The sequence below is a fragment of the Micropterus salmoides genome, unplaced genomic scaffold (assembly GCF_014851395.1).
Source record: "Micropterus salmoides isolate LMB-PRFRI ecotype aquatic unplaced genomic scaffold, ASM1485139v1 Ms_hic_scaffold_12, whole genome shotgun sequence".
In the NCBI taxonomy this organism is placed as follows: Eukaryota; Metazoa; Chordata; class Actinopteri; order Centrarchiformes; family Centrarchidae; genus Micropterus; species Micropterus salmoides.
The window spans coordinates 1,800,973-1,821,702 of record NW_024040263.1 but is presented as its reverse complement, the minus strand read 5'-3'; the positions used below and the strand labels follow the sequence as shown (position 1 = coordinate 1,821,702).

Genomic DNA, 20,730 nt, shown 5'->3' with positions numbered 1-20,730 from the left:
TTATGTACATTTATGTCTTGCGTATTAAATGCCAAAAGAGTATACTATGAAGACGAGTATAGTAGTGACATATCTATGGTGTGCAGTATGGAGTATGGAGAAAATAAAAGTAAAAGGAAAATCAAAAAAGGAGGGAAGTATAGGAACCAAGAGAACAGTAATATGAGTTGTAAAAAGATGAGAAAGAAGAGAATGTGACAGCACAGCGAAAGGTGAAATCTGAAAGAAAGAGCAGAGAGAGGGTGAACTAGAGGAAAATAATCAGTTACTTTGAAATGAGAAATAAGGCATGTAGGAGGAGGATGTGGGAATGAAACAAAACAGACAGAAAATGACCCCAAAGCCACAGGATGGAAAACTCCATGTAGACTAGCTCCAATCAAACAGACAGCATGACGGGGAGATGAAAAGAAATAAATGATGTGAGGGAGTGGGTGTGGAGAGGAAGGAGGATATGAGATGACAGAAGGAAGGAAGAGGAGGAAATTGTATTGAAAAAAAATTAGAATAAAAAGGGAAAATGGTGGGGGTAAAAAGACAGAGATGGAGGGAGAGAGGGGGGGTGGATAGATGAAGGGGGGGTGCACTCTACAGTGTTCAGTGAGATCTTAGAATAGTCAGACACAAGAAATGAAAGGAAAGTCTTTTTCTTTTTGCAACCATAGCCTCATTTTCATAGTGTTGGCCATCACTCTAGCCAAATGACACCAGCTTCATACATGGACATGCAGTCACTTTATTATCTATATCAGACTCACTGCATCAGAAGTGATCAAACAGGTGTTTTTATAATCAAAGCACACAAACAAAAGAAAACATTTTCTTATTGTAAAATATTGTCACATTCACAAGAGCTGCTACCAAGCATGCATCCACGCATTCATGCATTTACACACATACAACCTCACAAACACTTCATGAGTTATTAAAAGGGGATGTGGAAAAACGGTGTGTGTGTGTATGTTTGTCTATCCTTCTGTGTTTCTACAAAATTTGGTAAAACCCATAAAAAGTTGTGCGCCTTTTTGTTATGGCCCACTCCCACTGCCACACTCCCTTTTTGCCACTTGCCATGAATATTTAATTAGCTGTCCGTTGGCTCATGACCAACCCTTTCACAAAATCTTGTGCAAGTCTGGGTATTCATTTGGAAGTTATGTGCTTTTTTGACTATTTTGCCCGGTATATAGTTCCTCTGAACACTTAGATCATGTTGAAGTCAGTCAGTTGTCTAAAGGTCCTTTGGTACTTGTCTTTTATGGAGTAATGCCTCCTTTTAAATGTTATTGTTTGGGTCTTAATTGATTGGTTTGTTCACTTTCTGACAGTGTTATCGTGTTGTGCCAAAATGCTAAAAAATTGCAATGAACTGGAAAATTTAGTACAACCTCACTGACTTACCAGTTTATTGGACATTTCTGTGAAGGTGAATATGATCTGATAAAACAGATCTATCTTTCTAAAGCTTATAATGTTTGGTTTGTGTTGACACGGTGTCTGAGAAGAGTTGACTCAATGCTGTGATCATTGAGGCTATAATTAGTTGTGCTGCACTGGGCTGCATTTTTAAAAGGTGTTTCTTTGTTTGTCTATCTTGGTTTCTATACATGAAGGGTAGAGAATATAAAAAAAACTGTCAGTATAATGCAGTCTAAAACAACCAGTACACCCTCTTACATTAATCCAGCTTCACAGAGATAGGATTTATTGATTTTGGGTTGTTTTTGGATTGTCAGCTATAAATGAATAATGTCTAAACCTATGTCATTTTTTGTAATGTCCACTAATTCCTGGACAAAGTTTCTTTTACACTTACAATATTTGTGCGTGTACATTTTCGTACAGGAAAGTCATAATGTAACATGTAATTAAATCTTCTTAAAATATAAAAGGACATTCTGTCATGGTTTTGGGGTTAGGCGTTATTATTTCCGGTTGTATTCTTAGACTCTTCCCAGTGTGTGTTAGTGTTTATCACCTGCCTCTGTGTTCTCTATGTTGTATGTCTATGTCTAAGTTTTGTTTGTCATTTGTCTGTTGCATTTTGTTACATCCATCCTCATGTGTTGTTGCGTTTTACTTCCTGATTTACTTTGTTATCATCTGCCTCTTTGTTCTTCGTTGAGCTTTATTTCCTTTCTTTATCGTCCCTGATTACCCTGATGTGTGTCACCTGTTCACTCCCTGCCTGCCTGTTTGCCCCCTGTATTTAACCTGCTCAGTTTTGTTCAGTTCTTGTCGTGACCTCATCGTTATGTTGAATGTCTAAGTTTGTTTTCTGCGGAGTTGTTTACATGTTGGCTTATTGAACCTTGCCAGGTATTTATGTTGCCATCAGTGTTTTGGACTTTTCCTGCTACAACCACTTGTAAACTGTTTATAAAGAGAAACACTGCAAACTGTATCAGCTCTTCAAAGTGTTATGCATTGGGGTCCATACCTCAGTTTACCTGCATCTGCACTCGGACAACCTTGACACATTCAAAGACATAATTCTCTAAGATAAACATAAGAAGGAAAATACTACTATATGTTAAGTGACCTCATTCATTTGAAATGATCTTTCCATTATTCATCAGGGGAAGAGTGCCTAAGCATGCTTGATTTCAGCCCTGTTTTACATTCCCACAGCAATGCATATTCCAAACATAAACTTCAGTTTAATTAAAAGTAAAGTGCAAAGGAAGAAGTGAAGTATAACCAACTTTTAAGTTCATGTGCATCCAAATTTAACTTGATATAATTGATTTCAAGCAGAGCAAACAGAAGAAAGTTATTCCAAGGTTTATGTGTTTGGCACATAAATGCAGTTACTGAGAGGGGGGGGCTAAAAAACATTTACCTTTCCTCAGTGCATGTTAGGTGAAATAGAAACTAGTTTTAGATAAACACAGACATCAGACAGACAATTGGTGACTAAATGAGATGCACAAGAACACCCGAAACCATATTCTCACAGGGTTGGACATTCACAGCCTACTGTTTTTCAACTTAAGAGAGACATTGCAGACAACTACAGGTACAGAGTCACTGGGAGTCACAGAGACAAGTGAAATAAACAAAGCAAAATTTGTATATAAAAAGTGTATACATTTGGGGCCAGAGTTGTATCTGTTGCAGTAAATCAGCCATTTTACGTCACATTTGCAGACTAAAGCTTTGCTATAGCTATGAATGTTTTTGTTCATGGGAGAAATGGGCTGGAACCATATTGCCTGATAAAACATTGGAGTCTGTCTAAAATTAAATGGAATTAAAAATGGAAAAGGAGTGTGTTTGTGTGTGTTAAAACTATAACTACACTCTAACATGTACTGCTCCTCAGTAATTAGTTTTTAACAAATGTCTTACTCTCAAACATGCACACACACTCTCCCACATGCAAATACACAATAAAGAGCGCAAGAGAGACAAAGTGAGAGAGAGAACAACACTGCAGAAACAGAGGACACACTCCGACCCCCTCTAAATTTAATCTTTACACACACGCACACAAACACACACACTGATAACTCCCCCGGTCTCTCCCACCATCTGTCTCGTCTTTTTCTATGTTGAGTTTCCACAGATGGGACCCAAAAGTGTCAGTCAGAGCTGGGAGATGATACAACACCAAGATTTAAAAAAAAGAAAACGCTGGTAAAGATGTTGAGAGACAAAGAGGAGCAGAGAGACAGAAACACACACAGAACAAAAGACAATTTGACAGAGAGACAGCCAGTATTGTAAAAGTTTTCTGTTAATACAACAAGGTACCAGATGGGTTGGGAATACTGACATGTGGAGTCACTTGGAGAAACATATTCAGCCTCACTTACACCACTCTGAAATTTATTATTATAATAGCTACAGTGAATATTTCTCCACAGTGATTTTTTTCACTACTGTAGCTCACAGCTGCACTAGGCAAGATGTTAAAGGAAGGAAGTACACCTGTTTTTGTCAACCTCCAAACGTAGGTTTCACCAATAAAAATTCCTGTAACATTAACCTGGATTAAATCCAAATTTTTGCAGGTTTATTTTATAATTTTGTTTCCACCAAACATAGTTTTAGAATAATTTTTTCTAAAGAAGACTTTTTTCTAAATCTTCTTACTTCGGTAGAGAAAAGAAAACTGTTTCATCTTCAAAATTTTGGTAATATTGATAAAGGAGTACAAACATAATGAAAGATGACTCAGTTAGGTTTTATGATACTGAGTTTTGAAAGTCACAATAAATACAAAAGCAGGAATTAGAGCATCACATTCTGTGAATTTTTAGCAATGCAGCTAGTGACTTTTTATTTACATGAAATTGTTCACACTTCTCTCTTCTTTTGTTAATGATCATGTTAGCCTTCTTAAGTTTGACCAAGTCTGGATTTCATTCAAATGAAATTTAGTTTCTTGTTTTATCATTTTCACCCCAGTTTAACCACACTGATATTGACTCTTTTAATTTAGATTTAGGGCGTCTTGGTGGCAGCAGAAAAAAACTGTAAACACAACACTGGCATCATCTGGCGAAAACTGTTGCTATCTACTCGTCCAGCGGGCACAGAGCAATGAGTTGAATCTAAGTAAATAATTAAAGCTGCAGGTCGGAAAACCAACCAATGAGCTTTTCAGACTCTTCTCATCAACAGGAAGTGCCAAATCTCAACGAAGGACTTTGAAAGACACCAAACCTCCTACAGCCTCCAGATTTACTCCTCTCTCTGCTTTTAAAATGAACTAATCAGCTCAACAAACTCCAGATCAGATGAACAAAGACATGGAAAGTCACATCTGCAGCCAAGTTGTGCAAAAGTCTGATCTTGCCTGGTCTGCTGTCGACGATAAATATGCATACATACACAGTATAGCTGGAAGCCCAAGAAGGGGAACTTGGAAGAACTGCAGGCTAACTTGGAACATATGGGGGGGCAAAAGCAGAGTCAGATTTAAATTAAATCCATTTTGTGCCATTCAGGCATCTTCTGCAAAATGTACAGAAATATCGGCTTTGATGATTGGAAGATTGCTGGTTCAAATTATAAGAACTTCTGGCTAAATCAGGACTGCGGAAGTGAGAGAGTGATACCAGCCTCAGCTTCCTCAATAATCAGTGCTGAGGTGCATTTCAAGGAATGCACTCAACTCTGTGTTCTGATTTGTCTGATGTTTTAGTATCACTTGTCGTCTTGAATCATCCTCTGTAAAGTCATAGCACACAACAAAGCCTCTGAAGTTCACAGAGTCTTTTAACTTTTGAGTTGCTGTTGATTTCCCAGAGTGAACTCCCCCACTTTCTGTTCCTGACTGTTGCAGATGTTCACCTTTCTTTTTATTTGCTCTTAATATATTTATTCTATGTAACAAACACAGAGGCTAATTGGCAAACAGTGAAAACCTACTTGGAAATAACACAATGGTAGTTTCCTGTAAGTTGTTTGAATTATGTTCACACCAGAAAGGACAGCGGTTAGAGACCCTCTTCGAGGCCGACCAAGTCCTGCGTTCAGACCCATAGGAACCGCATCAAGGGGAATACTAGCCTAAAAAAGGTTGGTGTGAATGAACCCCAACACACTAAACTAAGATGGTAAACATAATAAACATTAATAAACAATGCTAAATATCAGCATTTTAGTTTTGTCACTGTGAGCATGTTAGCATGCTGATGTTAGCATGTAGCTAAAAAAGCACTGCTGTTCCCAAGTAGCGTCACAAAACTGCTAGCATGGTTGTAGTCTCTTCTTCCGTGTGACATTTTTGTTAAATGGAAGAAAGAAAGAGTGCATATGAAAGAGCATTGCAAAAATGCACACTGTCTCCCTGCTTACCTCTTGAGGGGAGAGCATGAGCCACTCCCTTCACATCACAGGTTTGGGCAATCACAAGCTAAAACAAATAGTGTTAAAATCACATTCATAAGTGCTGCAAACCTCGGCTGTGACTGACATCTCTTTACCTCGTGCCCTCACTTTGTTTGGGTTGTTTTTGGCACTTTATATTGTTCATTGGTCTAAATTTAATGCGACTGATTTTAAGTTTTCTTTGTGTGAACATTTGTGATGCTCTAGGCCTTCCTGCACAAAAGTTTCCAGTTTGGCACAAACCAAGTGCTGAACTATTGAACTGCCAAAGCTGCCAAAATAAAGAGTACTTTACCAATGGAATTTTACTGAGGTTGAAACTACTGTTTTCCATGCAGTGATTAGTTGTGTTACATTGTGCAAATTCATATTATGACAGGGTTTATATTTTATTTTATAGAAGTCTTTTGGTAGGAAATGCAACTTCCACTTACTGTATGTTGCCCGAAAAGCACACACAATCCCATACAGTCAATATAATTATTACATGGGTCAGATGTATTAAGTCTAGTTGAAGACAAACTTCTATTTACATCGTCTCCTCCAAGGTCAATATTAATAGAACAAAAGCCAGGATATCTGTAAAAGTACAGATATCTTCATGAGAAAAATTTTCAGATTTTTGATTTTTGATTGATTAGACAAAAAGAATTTGTTCATCTTTTGCTCCTTGTTTCTATTGCACATCATTTGTTTTACTCTGTATTACAATATTTACTGCTGTTGTAAATAAATACTTCAACAAAACATGTTTCTGATGCTAGGTTTATTCAGTTTAGTTTTTATCTTCAATTACAATCATACACCACTTATATTATATGCAATAGGAAGCTACTCTTTATCTTCATAGGCATGTTTTTCATAAAAACACACATGTTATAAGAGGTAATTATAATGACCTGTAGTGTTGTACAGTTTATGTAGTCTTGATTTTGGTGTGTACAGTGGTCATTTACATTTAACAGGATTGCAAATCTAGTTCAAGTACATTTGTCAACTTTGAACATATAAAACGTAATTTCCCAACAACAAAAATTTGGATAGCGAACTTTGGAAAACCACTAGCCACAGTGGCTGGTGAGCAAAAAAGTTAATGTCAAGCCATGCTTACTACTCTTATCACATGCTTGGCCTCAAATCAACAGCCTAAACCTCATCCTAATTTTAATATTTGACCCTTGACCCCAATCCAACTCTTAAACATAGCCTGATTAACACACCATTGGCCCTACTGACTGGTATAATGGGCCCAAAAATTCAGGCTCCACCTCTCAGTCTCAGGTGCTGCAGCACTTAGTGAATTCCATCCAAAACCTAAAATTCCACTATCAGCCTGGTAAAAATGATCCTAAAACAACCTAACCTTGAGGAAAATGCCAATAATTAATAAATCTAAACCTGACCAATTAAAGCCTTTAGGGTGTCAAGAGAAATATGAGCTGGAACCCAAACCCATTAGGTTAGATCAAATTGTGTTTGCACCAAGGAAGAAACTCCTACCCTTCACCAGCACTTACCACCCTATGATATGGTTTAATAATACAAATTACTCAAAACTCCTATAATTTCATGCCATTGCAAAAATAATACATAAATGTAGGCCTTTATTTCTTAAATGTCGGTAATAGCTTAGCTAATATGTGCTAATATGTTTCCTTGAATGGTTTCCCTCATCTTTCAAGCTTGTAAAGTACCTTTTGTCTTTTCTCACACAGCTCCTACCACACACTTCATGTGTTTGCTGTATTTTGTCTTTTCACTTCTGTGGCGTCTGGTTGGCTGACTGCTCACCAAGCTGAGTGGGCCAGCAGGAAACAGTACACAGCCAAAGCCCAGAGTGAAAGGAAGAAAGTCTGGTTGATGGATAGCTAGACAGAGGAGAGGTTAAGCTGAGGAAATGAGTGATTAAAGCTAGATCGTGGGAAAAGGGAGTATAACTGTAGACATATACTAAGATATGATAAACCAAAAGAATTTTTAGGTTTATACTGTTTTGGTTAGTGCATTTTTCCAGCAACCTGTGTCATCATCCATGACTCTGTGATGTGGAAGGACTTCTTATGGAGTCTGCGTTCTCAGGTTTCTGGCGCTGTACTGAAGCATGCTACAGGAATTCACAGAGGAAGTAAGTGTAGCTGGTAAAAAATGGTCTTTATGAGGCAGCGTGGGGTGTGCTTGCCATATAATTAGCTATTTTTACCATCATAGCCATCCTTCCATATGTGTTTCAACCAATGAGAGTGCTGAGAACAAGTGAGCTCCAAGCCAAGACCACTAAAAAGGAGAGATCAAGTTTGTTCCAGTTCGACTTCACATAATCCCCCACCCCCACCCCCCCACCCCCCATATCATTAAAAGGTATTTTCTGGATGTCTGTCAGACTTACTTTACTGCCTCTCAGCAAACCTCTGAGGTTGTCAGAGGAAGTTGCTGCCTTCATCATTGAGATTTATGGTATAGGCAATAGATAGAATAAGATGGTGCTTCTTCTAGCCGAATCAGCTGACTGCCTGGTGGCTCCCTGCACGCATGACTGGCATTAACTGATGAAATGATACAGCTTTTAGAGAGTTTTTAAATTGTATTGGAGCTAATGGATTTCATTCTTGTCATACAAACAGGCATTTCGGGGTGTGTTAGCAAAGTAGACATGAGCTATGACGATAACTCTGTTTCAACAATTCACTACATCGGAGCCCCGCCCTGGCAAGCGTACCTCACCCTCGCTGTTGCAAAGCGGAGCAGCACATGCTGTATCATAGTTTATTCAAAGTGTATTAGCTCTGAACATGCTGCGTGTCCAAATTGAACTGCTCTCCTTTGGGTCCACAGCGACACACCCGCCATGTGTGAGGTCGATTGAATGAATGGTTACATAATCGACATAACTGAAACATACACACACACACACACACACACACAGATTCCTGCCTTTTTTAGAGCGATACATACATACAGAGAGTGCTCTGTGTTGCTGGTTTTAGATTTAATTATTTTCTCTGTGCACATACATGGGCCCACTGGCTGATTGGGGGGCCTCTGGGCCCCCAGGACACTCAGATGTTAGATCTGGCAATGTTTGTTCTGATTCTATGCAAGTATACATCTGGAAAAGTGCACCACGTTTTTCAGAGTAGATTGTTCCTCAAACTTACCCGGACCTGCAGATGGGATCTTAGGGAGGTTTCAGTGAGTGAAACATTAATGTTTTATATATTACATGACTACTTATAACATTAACAACCTATTTCAGAATATAATAATTCTGTGAGAAGAAGAACAAAGATGGGTCTGTATCTGTTTAAACGTTATAATCTGTATTACTCTGCAAGCACATTTTTCTTATTGTTTCCTTATCTCCCTAGTCAAATTATCTTGACAGTACAACAGGGTAGACCAAGAATCAGATGAGAGTGAAGAAAAGATGACAAGGATGTACAAGAAGCAGCATGATTTAAGAACCACAGTTGGAGTTTATGAGAGGTGATATAAAGTAGTTAGCTATTTTTGGCATGCAGAAAAGGAAGGCATGCTACATATTTAAGGAAGAGCAGTTGTTACTGTCCAGAACCTGAGTAATGGAACCAATAAAGTAAAATGTGGAGAGAGATTGAGAGAGATATAGAGAGGGAGGGAGAGAGAGAGAGAGGTGAGTTGACCTGAATTTCTGTTTAGGTGGTGACAGTTCCTTCATGCCGCATTTAGTTTTCTGTTGTAAAACTTTTGGATAGAGGTACAGCAGTCTTGACTCTTAAGTAAGAGTGATGGGTGTGAGAGGAATAGAGGGGGAAGTACAGGAGATGATGACAGGAGGGAAAGGCAAGCAGAGAAGGGGGGAGAGCGGAACATAATGGGGGAGAAATAATTACTTTTCATATTCTTTGATGAAGGAGGGTGTGTGTGTGTGTGTGTGTGTGTGTGTGTGTGTGTGTGTGTTTATGTGTGTGTGTGTGTGTGTGTGGAGAGCAAGGGAGGGAGACCGTGAGAGAGAGAAAGAGAGACAGAGAGAGAGAGTGAGATTGTTCCTCAGTAGTTCCTCCTCTCAGTCCTCAGTTTGACACGAGCGGTCTATTTTTTTCCTCCTCCGCTGTGGTGAAACTCCATCAGGTAAGAAAAGCGACACTCTGACACAATGTGACAACGACTTTATGACAATCCGTCAAACGGCCGACACAACTCTGCATAATAATCATTCGGAGCTTTAAAGCAGAAAGGAAACGCGTGTGCGTGCTTGCAGCAACGTGCAGAACTGAAGAAGTTATTCACAAGTCGCCAACTCAGCAGCTGTTATTTGAAAAGTTACCCCTAACATCACCGTGCACGCTGTCACACGCCGGATCACTGACACGTTTGTTATTCAATTTAATATGAATTGAATTAAAGTGCACGGCGTTAGTGTGTGTCGCGTTCTGATATATGTGTGTGTGGTTTATCCGGACTGCAGCTGCATGCCAAACTGATGCTCTGGCGTTGTAGACGTGGCTTCTTAAACGAATTCATTATGACTGAGTGTTGTGGTTGAGTCAGGCAGTGTGTGTTCACTTCATTAGGGGCATGTTGTCATTGTGACAGCTCCATGGTCCAAACTGTGTGTGTGGGGGAGTTCTCATGATCTGTGAGTGAGGAGGGGTGAGGATTGATGATGTAACATCAGATCATGATATAACACATCTGACATCAGTTTAGCTCCTGTCACACAGAGGTGTCAGGAACTATCAGGTTACCTGAAGGTCACCAAACACTCACACACACTTTATGAAAATCTGTTTTGATCTAGTTTTAAGAAACTATTCTAATGTTTTATATTACATTGAATTCTAATTAGTCTCCACTTGCAACCTACCTTCACAGTGGACCTACATTTGGAGACAGGGCATGCATGGAGATCAATGGATGGTGTGTAAAGTAAACAAACCAGTAGGGTAATCTTTCAGAAATGATTGTCAACACATCCATAAATCATAATATATTGCAGGTTTAATAGAGTAGAGAGGTCAGACTAAAATGAAATCAGTGTTCAGTCACTGAGAGAAACAGTTTCTTGACAAACTGCACATTTGTTGACTTTCAAAATTATATTTTTAATTGACAAACATATGTGTAATTCAAACACTGTTCAAATGGGATCAAAATGTAGTTGTCTCTTGCTGTTGACTACCCCCCATTTTTCTGAAATAAGGTCCCATTGTGGTCCACCGGAAGGGTAGGAACTTTAGGTAGGCTTTATCTGGGTTGGCCACTGGGACAAAGTGACAGAAAAGCTAACTTGGTCAAAGTATACCAGCTTTCTTCATCAACTTCATAGATTTTCTTCATCCACTGCAGTCCTCCTCAGAAACATTACACTATAAGTTATATTGCAGCAGTCTTTACTCCAGCATCAGTATTACTGAAATAAAGCTTCCTGCCAAAATTCTTGTAATCAGTTACATTTTACATGCCTGTGCAATTATTGTTCCAATGTGAGCACTTCTAGGTTGCTACAACCATTTAGTTCTTATACCTTTATGACACAAATGCTGCAGGTTAGTTTGTGTAGTTTTGATTTTTTTATAAAGCTGTTGACAAAGCAACTGAAGCAATTCTGTTGTTGCAGTCATTGCAAATGATCCTTTGACATCTGGCTTGCTGTGATAGTGATAATAACAGTTCTGATTATACAGTATTTCACATCAGTATAGTCAGATAAAATATTGTGGCAGAGCTCCAGTCATTTTTTCTCCCAGTCATGCTCCATTCATCATCTCAAATCCAGTTTATATTCATCCGTCACTGGAAGACCCCGTGGGAATCTCTCTGTTATATCTCTTATCTTTCTCTCCCCTGTTTTTTTCTCGCCCCTCCGCCTTTTGTTTTTGTTTTCTCTTCTTCTGCTTGCTTTTCAGAGGATTTGTGTTACACATGTGTGGATTTCAGAGGCTAAATATGAGGACTGATGGAGGAAGAGAGACAGAAAGTGGAAAACTGAGATAAGACAAAAAAGGGAATGTTTGAAAAAGATGGAGTACACAAAATAGGACAGCTAGGATTCTTCCAGTGTTTTAGCTCGTTGTTTTGGTTTAATAGTCCTCAAATTCCACTATTTGTTTCACACCAAATAAACTTGGATAGCCCCACTCTACACTACTGTACCTCCCCAGCACCAGTGGACAAACAAAGCTAGAGACCAGTTGGTGAACACAGTGGAGGATCTTGCATCTGAAGACTTAGATATTTTCTCAGGAGTTGGTGAAAAACACAACAGAGATAAAAGCTATATGCTGATATAGCCATTTTATTAAAACAGTTATTATAACATCATATGTAGCAATACATATAGTATTGTAAGGATTCTTAAACAAATACAAAAACATATATATTTACTTTTTTAATCTGTGGGGGGGATTTTTTGCCATGGACTTGTGTGACTTAGTGGTAAGAGTAACACTTCCAGGGTTGGAGATCCCAGCCCCCTCAGGATTATCCATCCTTAAAACACATGTGCTTAGTTTACCATAAGGCATTCTGGGTAAAACATCAACTGAGTGCCATATGTTTTGTGTTGTTAACATACATAGTCACAATGAACTGCTACAAATGTCAATGCAACTTTAGATTTTCATTCAACAAAATCTCAAACTGAAAGGTTCCAGAGCAGTCAAATATGTTGTTTGTTTCAATAATGTTTTCCTTTCCTCTAGTTTGTGGTTGCAGAAATGTGTATCAGAGAGAACTATTAGAGAGAAATGTGTGTGGATGTGTACCAGGGGTGACAGGTTCAGCCGCACATATTGTCCATTGAAACGTGTATGAAAGTGTTTCTTGCTCTGAATTCATGCAGAGAGAATCAAATTGCTGCTAATGTTTTCATACCAAATTGAGTCCAGGTGTGAATGTGCTTAGGTGTGGAAGGTCACATTACTCCCTCCTTCTTATTTTTCAAATCTGTAGGTTTTCCCCTGGGGTTATATTTCTTAATCCAAGTCCTCTGGATCCCGTACGTAAACTATAGTGTCACAAGATAATAAGATGAGAGGCTTTGACCTTCATACCACAGTTTTTTGTAGTTTATGTAGTTGAAAGTTAAAGTAAATTTAAACAAAAAAATACCACCTCAGATATGTATATTGTGACAGGTCATGGGTCTGTGATGTTTGATTATTGTTCATTAGCGCAAAATTATGATTCCAGAAAGATAGTTTTGCCCTTTAGGACTGCCAGCAAAGCCTTACTGTTTTCAACTCTTAAGAAGATATTACCCCTCTGTTATTGTCATAGCAATATATTGACACTTGGCCAATTATCCACAGGAATGTGAAAAACACACCAGCAAACAACAAAAATGAACACAAAATGTTGGTTTGGGGTTTATGGATCTAGTTTAGCTTGTTGGACTCTTCAGAACTTCCTGTGGTGAAAGGAGTAAGCATAAAAATAATGTATTGTGTTTTAGAGTTACATAGACCCATAAGTGTCATAAAGGTCTTCCTTTGCTTTGACTTAATAACATTAAATACCTACCTATAACTTTTCCACTCCCCTTCCTTTCTGTTTCATTCCACTCTCACTCAGGTTGTGACAGCCATGTTGGCAGTGTGTTTGAGGCTGCTTTTGCTCCTCCCCCTGGTTTGCTGTGTTCCCTCCCTCTCCAGACCTCCTTCCAGACTCTGCAGGCGGTGCTGCGACCAACCGGAGCCATCAGCAGCCACGGTCCAGTATCAGATGCCTGAGGTTCGCACTGTCATCAACATGACCATCCTCAAAGGTACCAGAGCCTATATTAGCTTCTTTTAGCTACCAGGTACTACTGACTTGAAGTTGGTTGGAACTTGGCTGGCAGATCCTCAGTTTTTGGTTTCCAGTTTGTCTTCTGATTTTTGCTGAATGTCGGCGTTTGTTATTTATTGTATTTTAGGTACCATGCCTTTAGAAAAAATACAGTGTTTATGGTTGCATGTTTATTCACAGACAACTTTGAATATCTAAGTTACTATCACCCTGCTTTTAGCTACATTTACTTAATGGTCCTTAATAGGAACATTTTCAATGTGTTTAACAAGGCTACTATTTAATCAGAAGAGTAATGGTGTATATTGTGGTGGAACAGTGCTGCTGATGTGTGACCATGGATTGATGGTTAAGTAAAAGTGAGACAAAAAATTAGGCTGTTAACTGATAGACTCTAAACTGATATAAACAATCTGGAACCACTTAAAAAATCAACCTCTGTTCAACATTTTTCAAAAGAACCAAACTGCCAAGTAACAGTGACTTTAGTAGCTTTAGACAGTCTCTTTCATAGAATATGTATATCAACATATGAATTCATGTAAGGCATGAAGTGAAGAAATTGGTGGAAGAATGGCAAAGTTCAGCGTTCAGCTCACACAATTATAATTCCTTTGGAGACCCTACACAAACCTAACATGTACATTCAGTTTCGAAATAATTCAAGATAATCAGACCCGATTCAAATTGCAGTCAACCCAAACTGTCTCTCTGACCACAAATACTGGCAGCAGCATGATGCACCAGGATCATGACTGGATTACCAACCGGGCCAAGCAGCAACTCCCCCAACCTGCTTTAATAGAATGAAACCAGACAAGATTAAATTAAATATAAGTTTTGCCCAGCGTGAATTGGGTCAGGTATAATACTGGATACAAGGAACCCATGAAGAACTTTACTTATTACTTGATTGACTCACAATGAGCCCAATCACAGTCAAATCTGTGTTTGTGTATTTGTGTGACCTTATTTCTATGTGCAAGTGTGTATTTAGGTCAGGGGTAAGTGGAAAATGAAAGATGAGACAAGAAATACAAGGATTTTATAATATCCAAGAACCACACAATCACAGCTGGAGAGGGATCTGTGAGAACATGTTTGTCGAATGTCACAGCCTAGAGGCCAACTCAACCAGGGCAGATCCAAATGATGTGTCATCACTCTGCTGCTGATGATCTGTTCTGACCCACTATCAACCCCTAACCAATCCAACTTTGGTACTAAAAAAAATCTGTGTTTTCTCTATTTCCTTTTGACACACAAATGCAAAACTGCATTCATGCCTTTAGTGAGCATCAACTGATTAAATTTAGTCATGCGGTTATTTGACATTCACGCCAGATTTTTCATTGGTAGGAAGCCACAGAGGGATCATGTTCAAGGTCTTGAATAATGTAAATGGAAAATTAAAAAAGAGGCTTTAATGTGTAACAGATTTATTTTTTGAGAGCTGTTAACCCCTGAGGCTGAGGTCTTGCCTTTATGTCGCGTTGCTCTCTCTTGCAGCTGTGCAATGGGTGAGGTCTCATCAGGTGCTTTCACCCTGCACTAAACCTACACAGGAACAAATGTGTATTCACACATCCATGTACAAAGGCAATCACTAAGCTTTGGGCAAATCTAGTTGTGCTCTTGCAATATACACTAATAAAACACAAACTACTTTTTGTCCTCTGTGTTTCATTGATTCACTGGAAAATAATAAAGCCTTCTTTTAGTGTGTGCGTATGTGTGCTTTGAATGTTTGCACACTGTGTATGTGTGTGCATGAGTGTGTGCGGTTGGGTTTGCTCCCACAAAGCTGTGGTGACAGTGTGACCCACAATCAGTTAGTCACCCAATCTCAATTTTATAGTACAGTCCGCCAAATTTCTCAAAAGAAACCAGAAACTGCTGTAACTCTCTTCAGGGATCTTTGTGTGGACACTGGTCACAGCTGGACAGATCATAGACAGAGCACTAAGCATCTGTCTAGGGGGTCACTGTTGTTTTCCCTGGTGATCTCCAGGATTGTGGTCATGGTGAGCGAGGGCAGCGCTGTGGCTTCTACCTGTGTGGTTTACCCAACGCAGAGGTGTTTAACTCATGACCTCATTAAGACCTGCCCAAAGGAATGACCTAAACAGCAGCAACATAGCAAAATTTTGTCAGAGCTTCATAGACATACACTGTGTGTACAAATAATAAGGAAATTGTATTCCTCAGGATTCATTTTATTGTTGAACAAACACAATGCTCTCAGTCAATCCAAAATATAATTTAACCTTAAACCTCAATGTTTATCTAAGAAAAAGTGAGTTTTGTCTTGCTCAGGAGAATATACGAGTGTGCAGAATTATTAGGTAACTAAATTACAAAAATCCTTTCTATTAAATTACGTCTTTATTCTCAGTTTTTAGAGTAACTGTAAAAACACAAAATGACTATTAAATAACATTTTTGGCCTTTCAAAAATATTTAGTGACCGATATAGCCAGCCATGAGCCTTCCATTCATGGAGTCATGTCAGTTTCTTGATCTGCTCACGCTCAACTTGCACTGAAGCAGCAACCACAACCTACCAAAAGTTGCTGAAAAAGCTGTATTGTCTTCCCTGACTGTAAATCTCACGTTTGGGTTGGGACCACAAGTTCTCAATAGGATTCAAGTCGGGTGAGGTAGGGGGCCAGGTCATTATCTGGGCATCTTTGAGTGTTGCATCCATCTGAAAGGCATTTTATAATTTTTGACTTTTTAGTGCACCAACAAGCAAGTTTAGATGGTTTGGACTTGGAAATTGTGCATAGACATAATCATTCGATCAGAATACTTACTTGCCTAATAATTGTGCACGCAGTGTAGTAGATACAGTATATTTATCCAGGTTCTTTGAAAAGGTTTCTTTAGCCCAACCGGTAGGAGCATGTAACCCCTCAAATGAATGTGAAAATGACCAAACTTTCCTCCAGACCTTATAGACTGTTTTGTTTCCCAGTTTATTAGCTTAGCTGTTTATCACTGAAGGAGTGCTTGCTTCATCTGTCCTATAAGCAGTGTCACTTGATTTCTTGCAGAGGTTTTTATGTACTTTGAATAATGGCAACACCCAAAATGTTAACTTAACTTGTGACACTTGAGTCAGGAGTGGTGACAGGAGGATGCACATACACTCATAAATCATTTTCAGAGCTTGCTGTCAAGTCACATATAATTTGAAAATCCAGAAAAACAGTGTTGGGTTGTTGTGGCAGCAAAATAGGATACAGCAGGGAAGCAGGATACAAACATGGACAGAGCTTCTGAGGGCTCGATGGTTTATGGTTTGAAAATTATGTGAGTCATATGCTATGGCCTTCACGGTCACCAAATCTCAGTCAAATTGAACCGCTGCAGTATGTGAGATTTTGGCTCAACAGATGTGCTCCTCAACTCCATCATCAAAATAACAAGGAGCAAAAATACTGTTTCATCCCTCCAGTAGAGTTTCAGAAACTTGGAGAATCATCAAGGAGTACTGAAGCTTTTTTGGTAACTTGTGGTGACCAAGAACTTTCTAAAACACTATGTTGTAGTTTCCTTTCCTTTAATTTGTCTCCCATCTGTTTTGTACAGTATGTATGTAAGTGTGTATGCCATCTGATCAGTCACGTCACAGTCCTGTGATCATCATATATCTCCAGAATGTCAACTTTCATGAATTAAATACTGCATTTGATTTGATTTGAGATAAAGTACATGTTTGTCACTGGACAGTGACGTTTCCAGTCTGTTGATCATTGAGTATATCTTAGTATAAGTAGCTGTTTTGTCTCTTGTTAACATCATTTCATTTAAAATTGACTTTAGTTGTCTTGTATAAGGAGCAAGTGTTTGTTGAGGGAAAGTCTCTTAATAGTGGCTGAAAACTTTTTCTTAAACTGGTGCAGAGATTCCTGACTTTCAAAACTCACTTAAAACTAACTGTTTTTGATGTCTTTTGGCATTACAAGATCTACTCTGTAAAGGGTCCTGCAGAAATAAATATTATTGCAGTTCTTACTGGTCCTCAGTAGAGGTACATGAAGGTAATATATTACATAAAAAATGGGGTTTGACTCAGTATTAACTCCTGGCATATCTTTAAACCTCCTCCTCCTTAAACATTAACAACAAAATTGCTTCAGATTTATAAGGAGGATTTGGAATGTCAGATGTGAAAGCCTTGCTGCAATTTGTTTCCAATACCGGATTTGTAACCATTATGAAAGACAAAAAAAAGCTTTATGGCATTGTGTGCATGTTAAAATGAACGGTCTGTTTTGCAGTAAGAGCTTGGAGCTGCACTTTGGTAAATGGCAAGTTCACATCTATGAATCAGGAATATTGTTCATGTTCTAAAAAAAATAGTTTGGTACAGCCAAAAATCATGTTGTCTGGACCAGCCTTGCCTGTTCATGGGTGCAATGAGGACAAATTTCCATCTCAATTGACAAAAAGAGGGTATTATTATATTATTACAATATTGTATACATATGATTATGATTATATGATTGGCGGGCCTATCTGCACTCCACCAGTGCGCTCTTTGTGCATAAGAGAGTGAGAGCGGCATTTGAGGGAGGCCTGAAAGGAGGGGGATTTTCTCCTGATGTTCTGTCTGCAACACTCACCTGAGTTTCATCTTGTCCATATAGGTGATAAAGGAGACAAAGGCGACAAAGGAACACCTGGCAAACCTGGCCCAGAGGGAAATCCTGGCCTCAAAGGACCCACAGGCCCTAAAGGCAGCAAAGGCCAGGCAGGTGCCCCTGGTGACGCCTGCAAGATCCCTCACTCTTCCTTCTCGGTGGGACGTCGCAAGTCCCTGCACAGCGTGGACTACTACCAGGCGCTGGTGTTCGACACGGTGTTTGTTAACCTCCACGAGCACTTCAACATGTTCAAGGGCAAGTTCTACTGCTATGTGCCAGGGATCTACTTCTTCAACATTAACATCCACACCTGGAACTTTAAGGAGACCTACCTCCACCTGATGCACAACGACAAGGAGCAGGTGATCCTGTACGCTCAGCCCAGTGAGAGGTCCATCATGCAGAGCCAGAGTGTCATGTTGGATCTGTCTCTGAATGATGAGGTATGGGTTCGACTCTACAAGAGGGAGAGGGAGAACGCCATTTACAGTGACGACGTGGATGTTTATATCACCTTCAGTGGATACCTGGTAGCACCTAGCATCCAGTGAAAATAGGATGGAGTGATTATTAAAGGAGTGGCAACATCTCTGAGTTGGATTATTTGGACTTTTTGCCATGGATACTGTTTTATGCCAAGAAAGGAGAACTAAACAGAGGACATTACAAGTTTGGTGCTTATTAAAATTGAATTTCAGCCTGGAGAGGAACATACTGTGCTTTCTTAAATGAGGACTGCCCAAAAAATATTAGAATAAAAAAGAACAATAAAAGGAAATGTTGCAGGGCACACTATTAGGAAAGAATGTTGAATTACCTCCGTTGCACTAGAATTACATTTTTCTACAAAGTAAAAAAATTCCCCTACTTATGTAATGTGCTATTTTTCCACTTCACTTCTTGCAGGGACTCTGTGTGTAAACACAAGATGTATCATTTATCAGGAATCATAAATCTGTGCAATCAGTTATGTATTTGTGCTATGATGCTTCTTAACAGGAGAGTGTCTGTCAGATTAAATTTTTTTGACAGACTCCTGTCATAAATGTTTCCTTTGTGCCTTTTAGAAGAACACTACAAAGGGTTAGTTCACCCAAATGGCAAAAACACATTGCCCCATTTACCCCTGATGGTGTCTAGCCATGCTGTAAGATATTTATTTTTGAAAACATATTTTAATATTCTGATACAATGATATTACACGGTCAGTGGTGGAAAGTAATCAAGGACATTTACACATATACTTAAAGTTCTGTTATGAGGTACTTGTACTTTACTGGAGTTGATCCATTCCATTTTCACAAGTAATTGAAATATGCCCTACCTTTACCAGCTGCAACATTAGTGATGCTTACTCACTAATGCATCACTAATTATATATATATATATATGCATAATGAGTACTCTTACTCAGTAAGAGTACTCATTATGCAGGACTTGTACTAGTATTTTTATACTGTGTTATTACTACTTAAGTAAAATATTTGAGTACTTCTTAAATCACTGTACACAGTGATACATTTAAGTTTTAAATTGTATTCAGTCTAATCGGGTGGGTTCTCTTTTTACTGCCATGGGTCTAGGGTCTGTGCGTCCATATGTACCCAAGTGAGTCTGAATTGATGCAAACATACTCAGTATCAGTTCCGGGCCGGTATTTATCAAGCTTCTCAAAGTGCCATTTTAGTCTTAAGTGCTGAGAATTCATGAAATTTACTCCTACTTTTAAACTTAAGAATAAAGTTATCAAATTTCTCAAAGCTAAGAATCACTCTTAACTCTCCCAGTTATTTAAGACAGCTCGAGAGGTCTTTGTAGTTGTTAGGAGCTGCCAGTAGGGCTTGTGATGGCGCTGTGGAGACAGACACATGCATCTTTCAGGAGAGGAAGAATGTTTCTGAATAATTTGACGACGCACTGTTAATAAGACAGGGTCAGACAACGCAAGCATAAACTTTGTGAGCGAGTTGGTGAGGGACATCATCTCACCACTAACTTCACACAGTCATGCGTTTTCAGTTAAATTGAAGGAGATGACGCCCCAGGACAAACGCGGTCCCAACCATCAATAAGCCGAATAGTCATGGAAACAATTATAGCATTTACAGCTCCACACACTGTCATGCATTTCATCGACTTCCCAACAACACCTCCCGTAATCAGAAATAAGCAAGCATGCACAGTTCATGCAAAAAGACGGCAATACAGGAGTAGTGGGCGCATTGATGGCGCTCATATAAAGATAAACTTATTATCTTTCATTTATTAATGTGTAAACCTATATCTTAATGTACTATCTTGAAAATTCTTTATTTTTAAATGTGTGTTGAATATAAACTCCTCTTTGGAATTTCACCATTCAATGTGAATTTATATGAGAATATTCTTAAATAAGGAAATTCAGTGATCTGTCCTTGGCTACATCGTCATCCAAAATCCTGTGTCGTGAATCCGCACTAATCCGCACTAA

General features: G+C 38.9%; 1 protein-coding gene across 1 annotated transcript; it reads left to right on the top strand.

Moving 5' to 3' along the window:
* The first annotated feature begins 9,799 nt into the window (after positions 1–9,799).
* Positions 9,800–19,294, top strand: c1qtnf6b (C1q and TNF related 6b). Its single transcript, XM_038712773.1, has 3 exons — positions 9,800–9,948; positions 13,393–13,585; positions 18,264–19,294. The coding sequence occupies exons 2-3, from the start codon at positions 13,405–13,407 to the stop codon at positions 18,809–18,811; spliced, it is 729 nt and encodes a 242-aa protein (XP_038568701.1). The 5' UTR covers positions 9,800–9,948; positions 13,393–13,404; the 3' UTR covers positions 18,812–19,294.
* The last annotated feature ends 1,436 nt before the right edge of the window (positions 19,295–20,730 follow it).

Excerpts from the sequence above, each read along its gene's own strand:
- c1qtnf6b (XM_038712773.1), top strand. The coding sequence starts at position 13,405 with ATGTTGGCAGTGTGTTTGAGGCTGCTTTTGCTCCTCCCCCTGGTTTGC. Across the intron at positions 13,586-18,263 it reads CAACATGACCATCCTCAAAG|GTGATAAAGGAGACAAAGGC; the intron begins GTACCAGAGCCT and ends TTGTCCATATAG.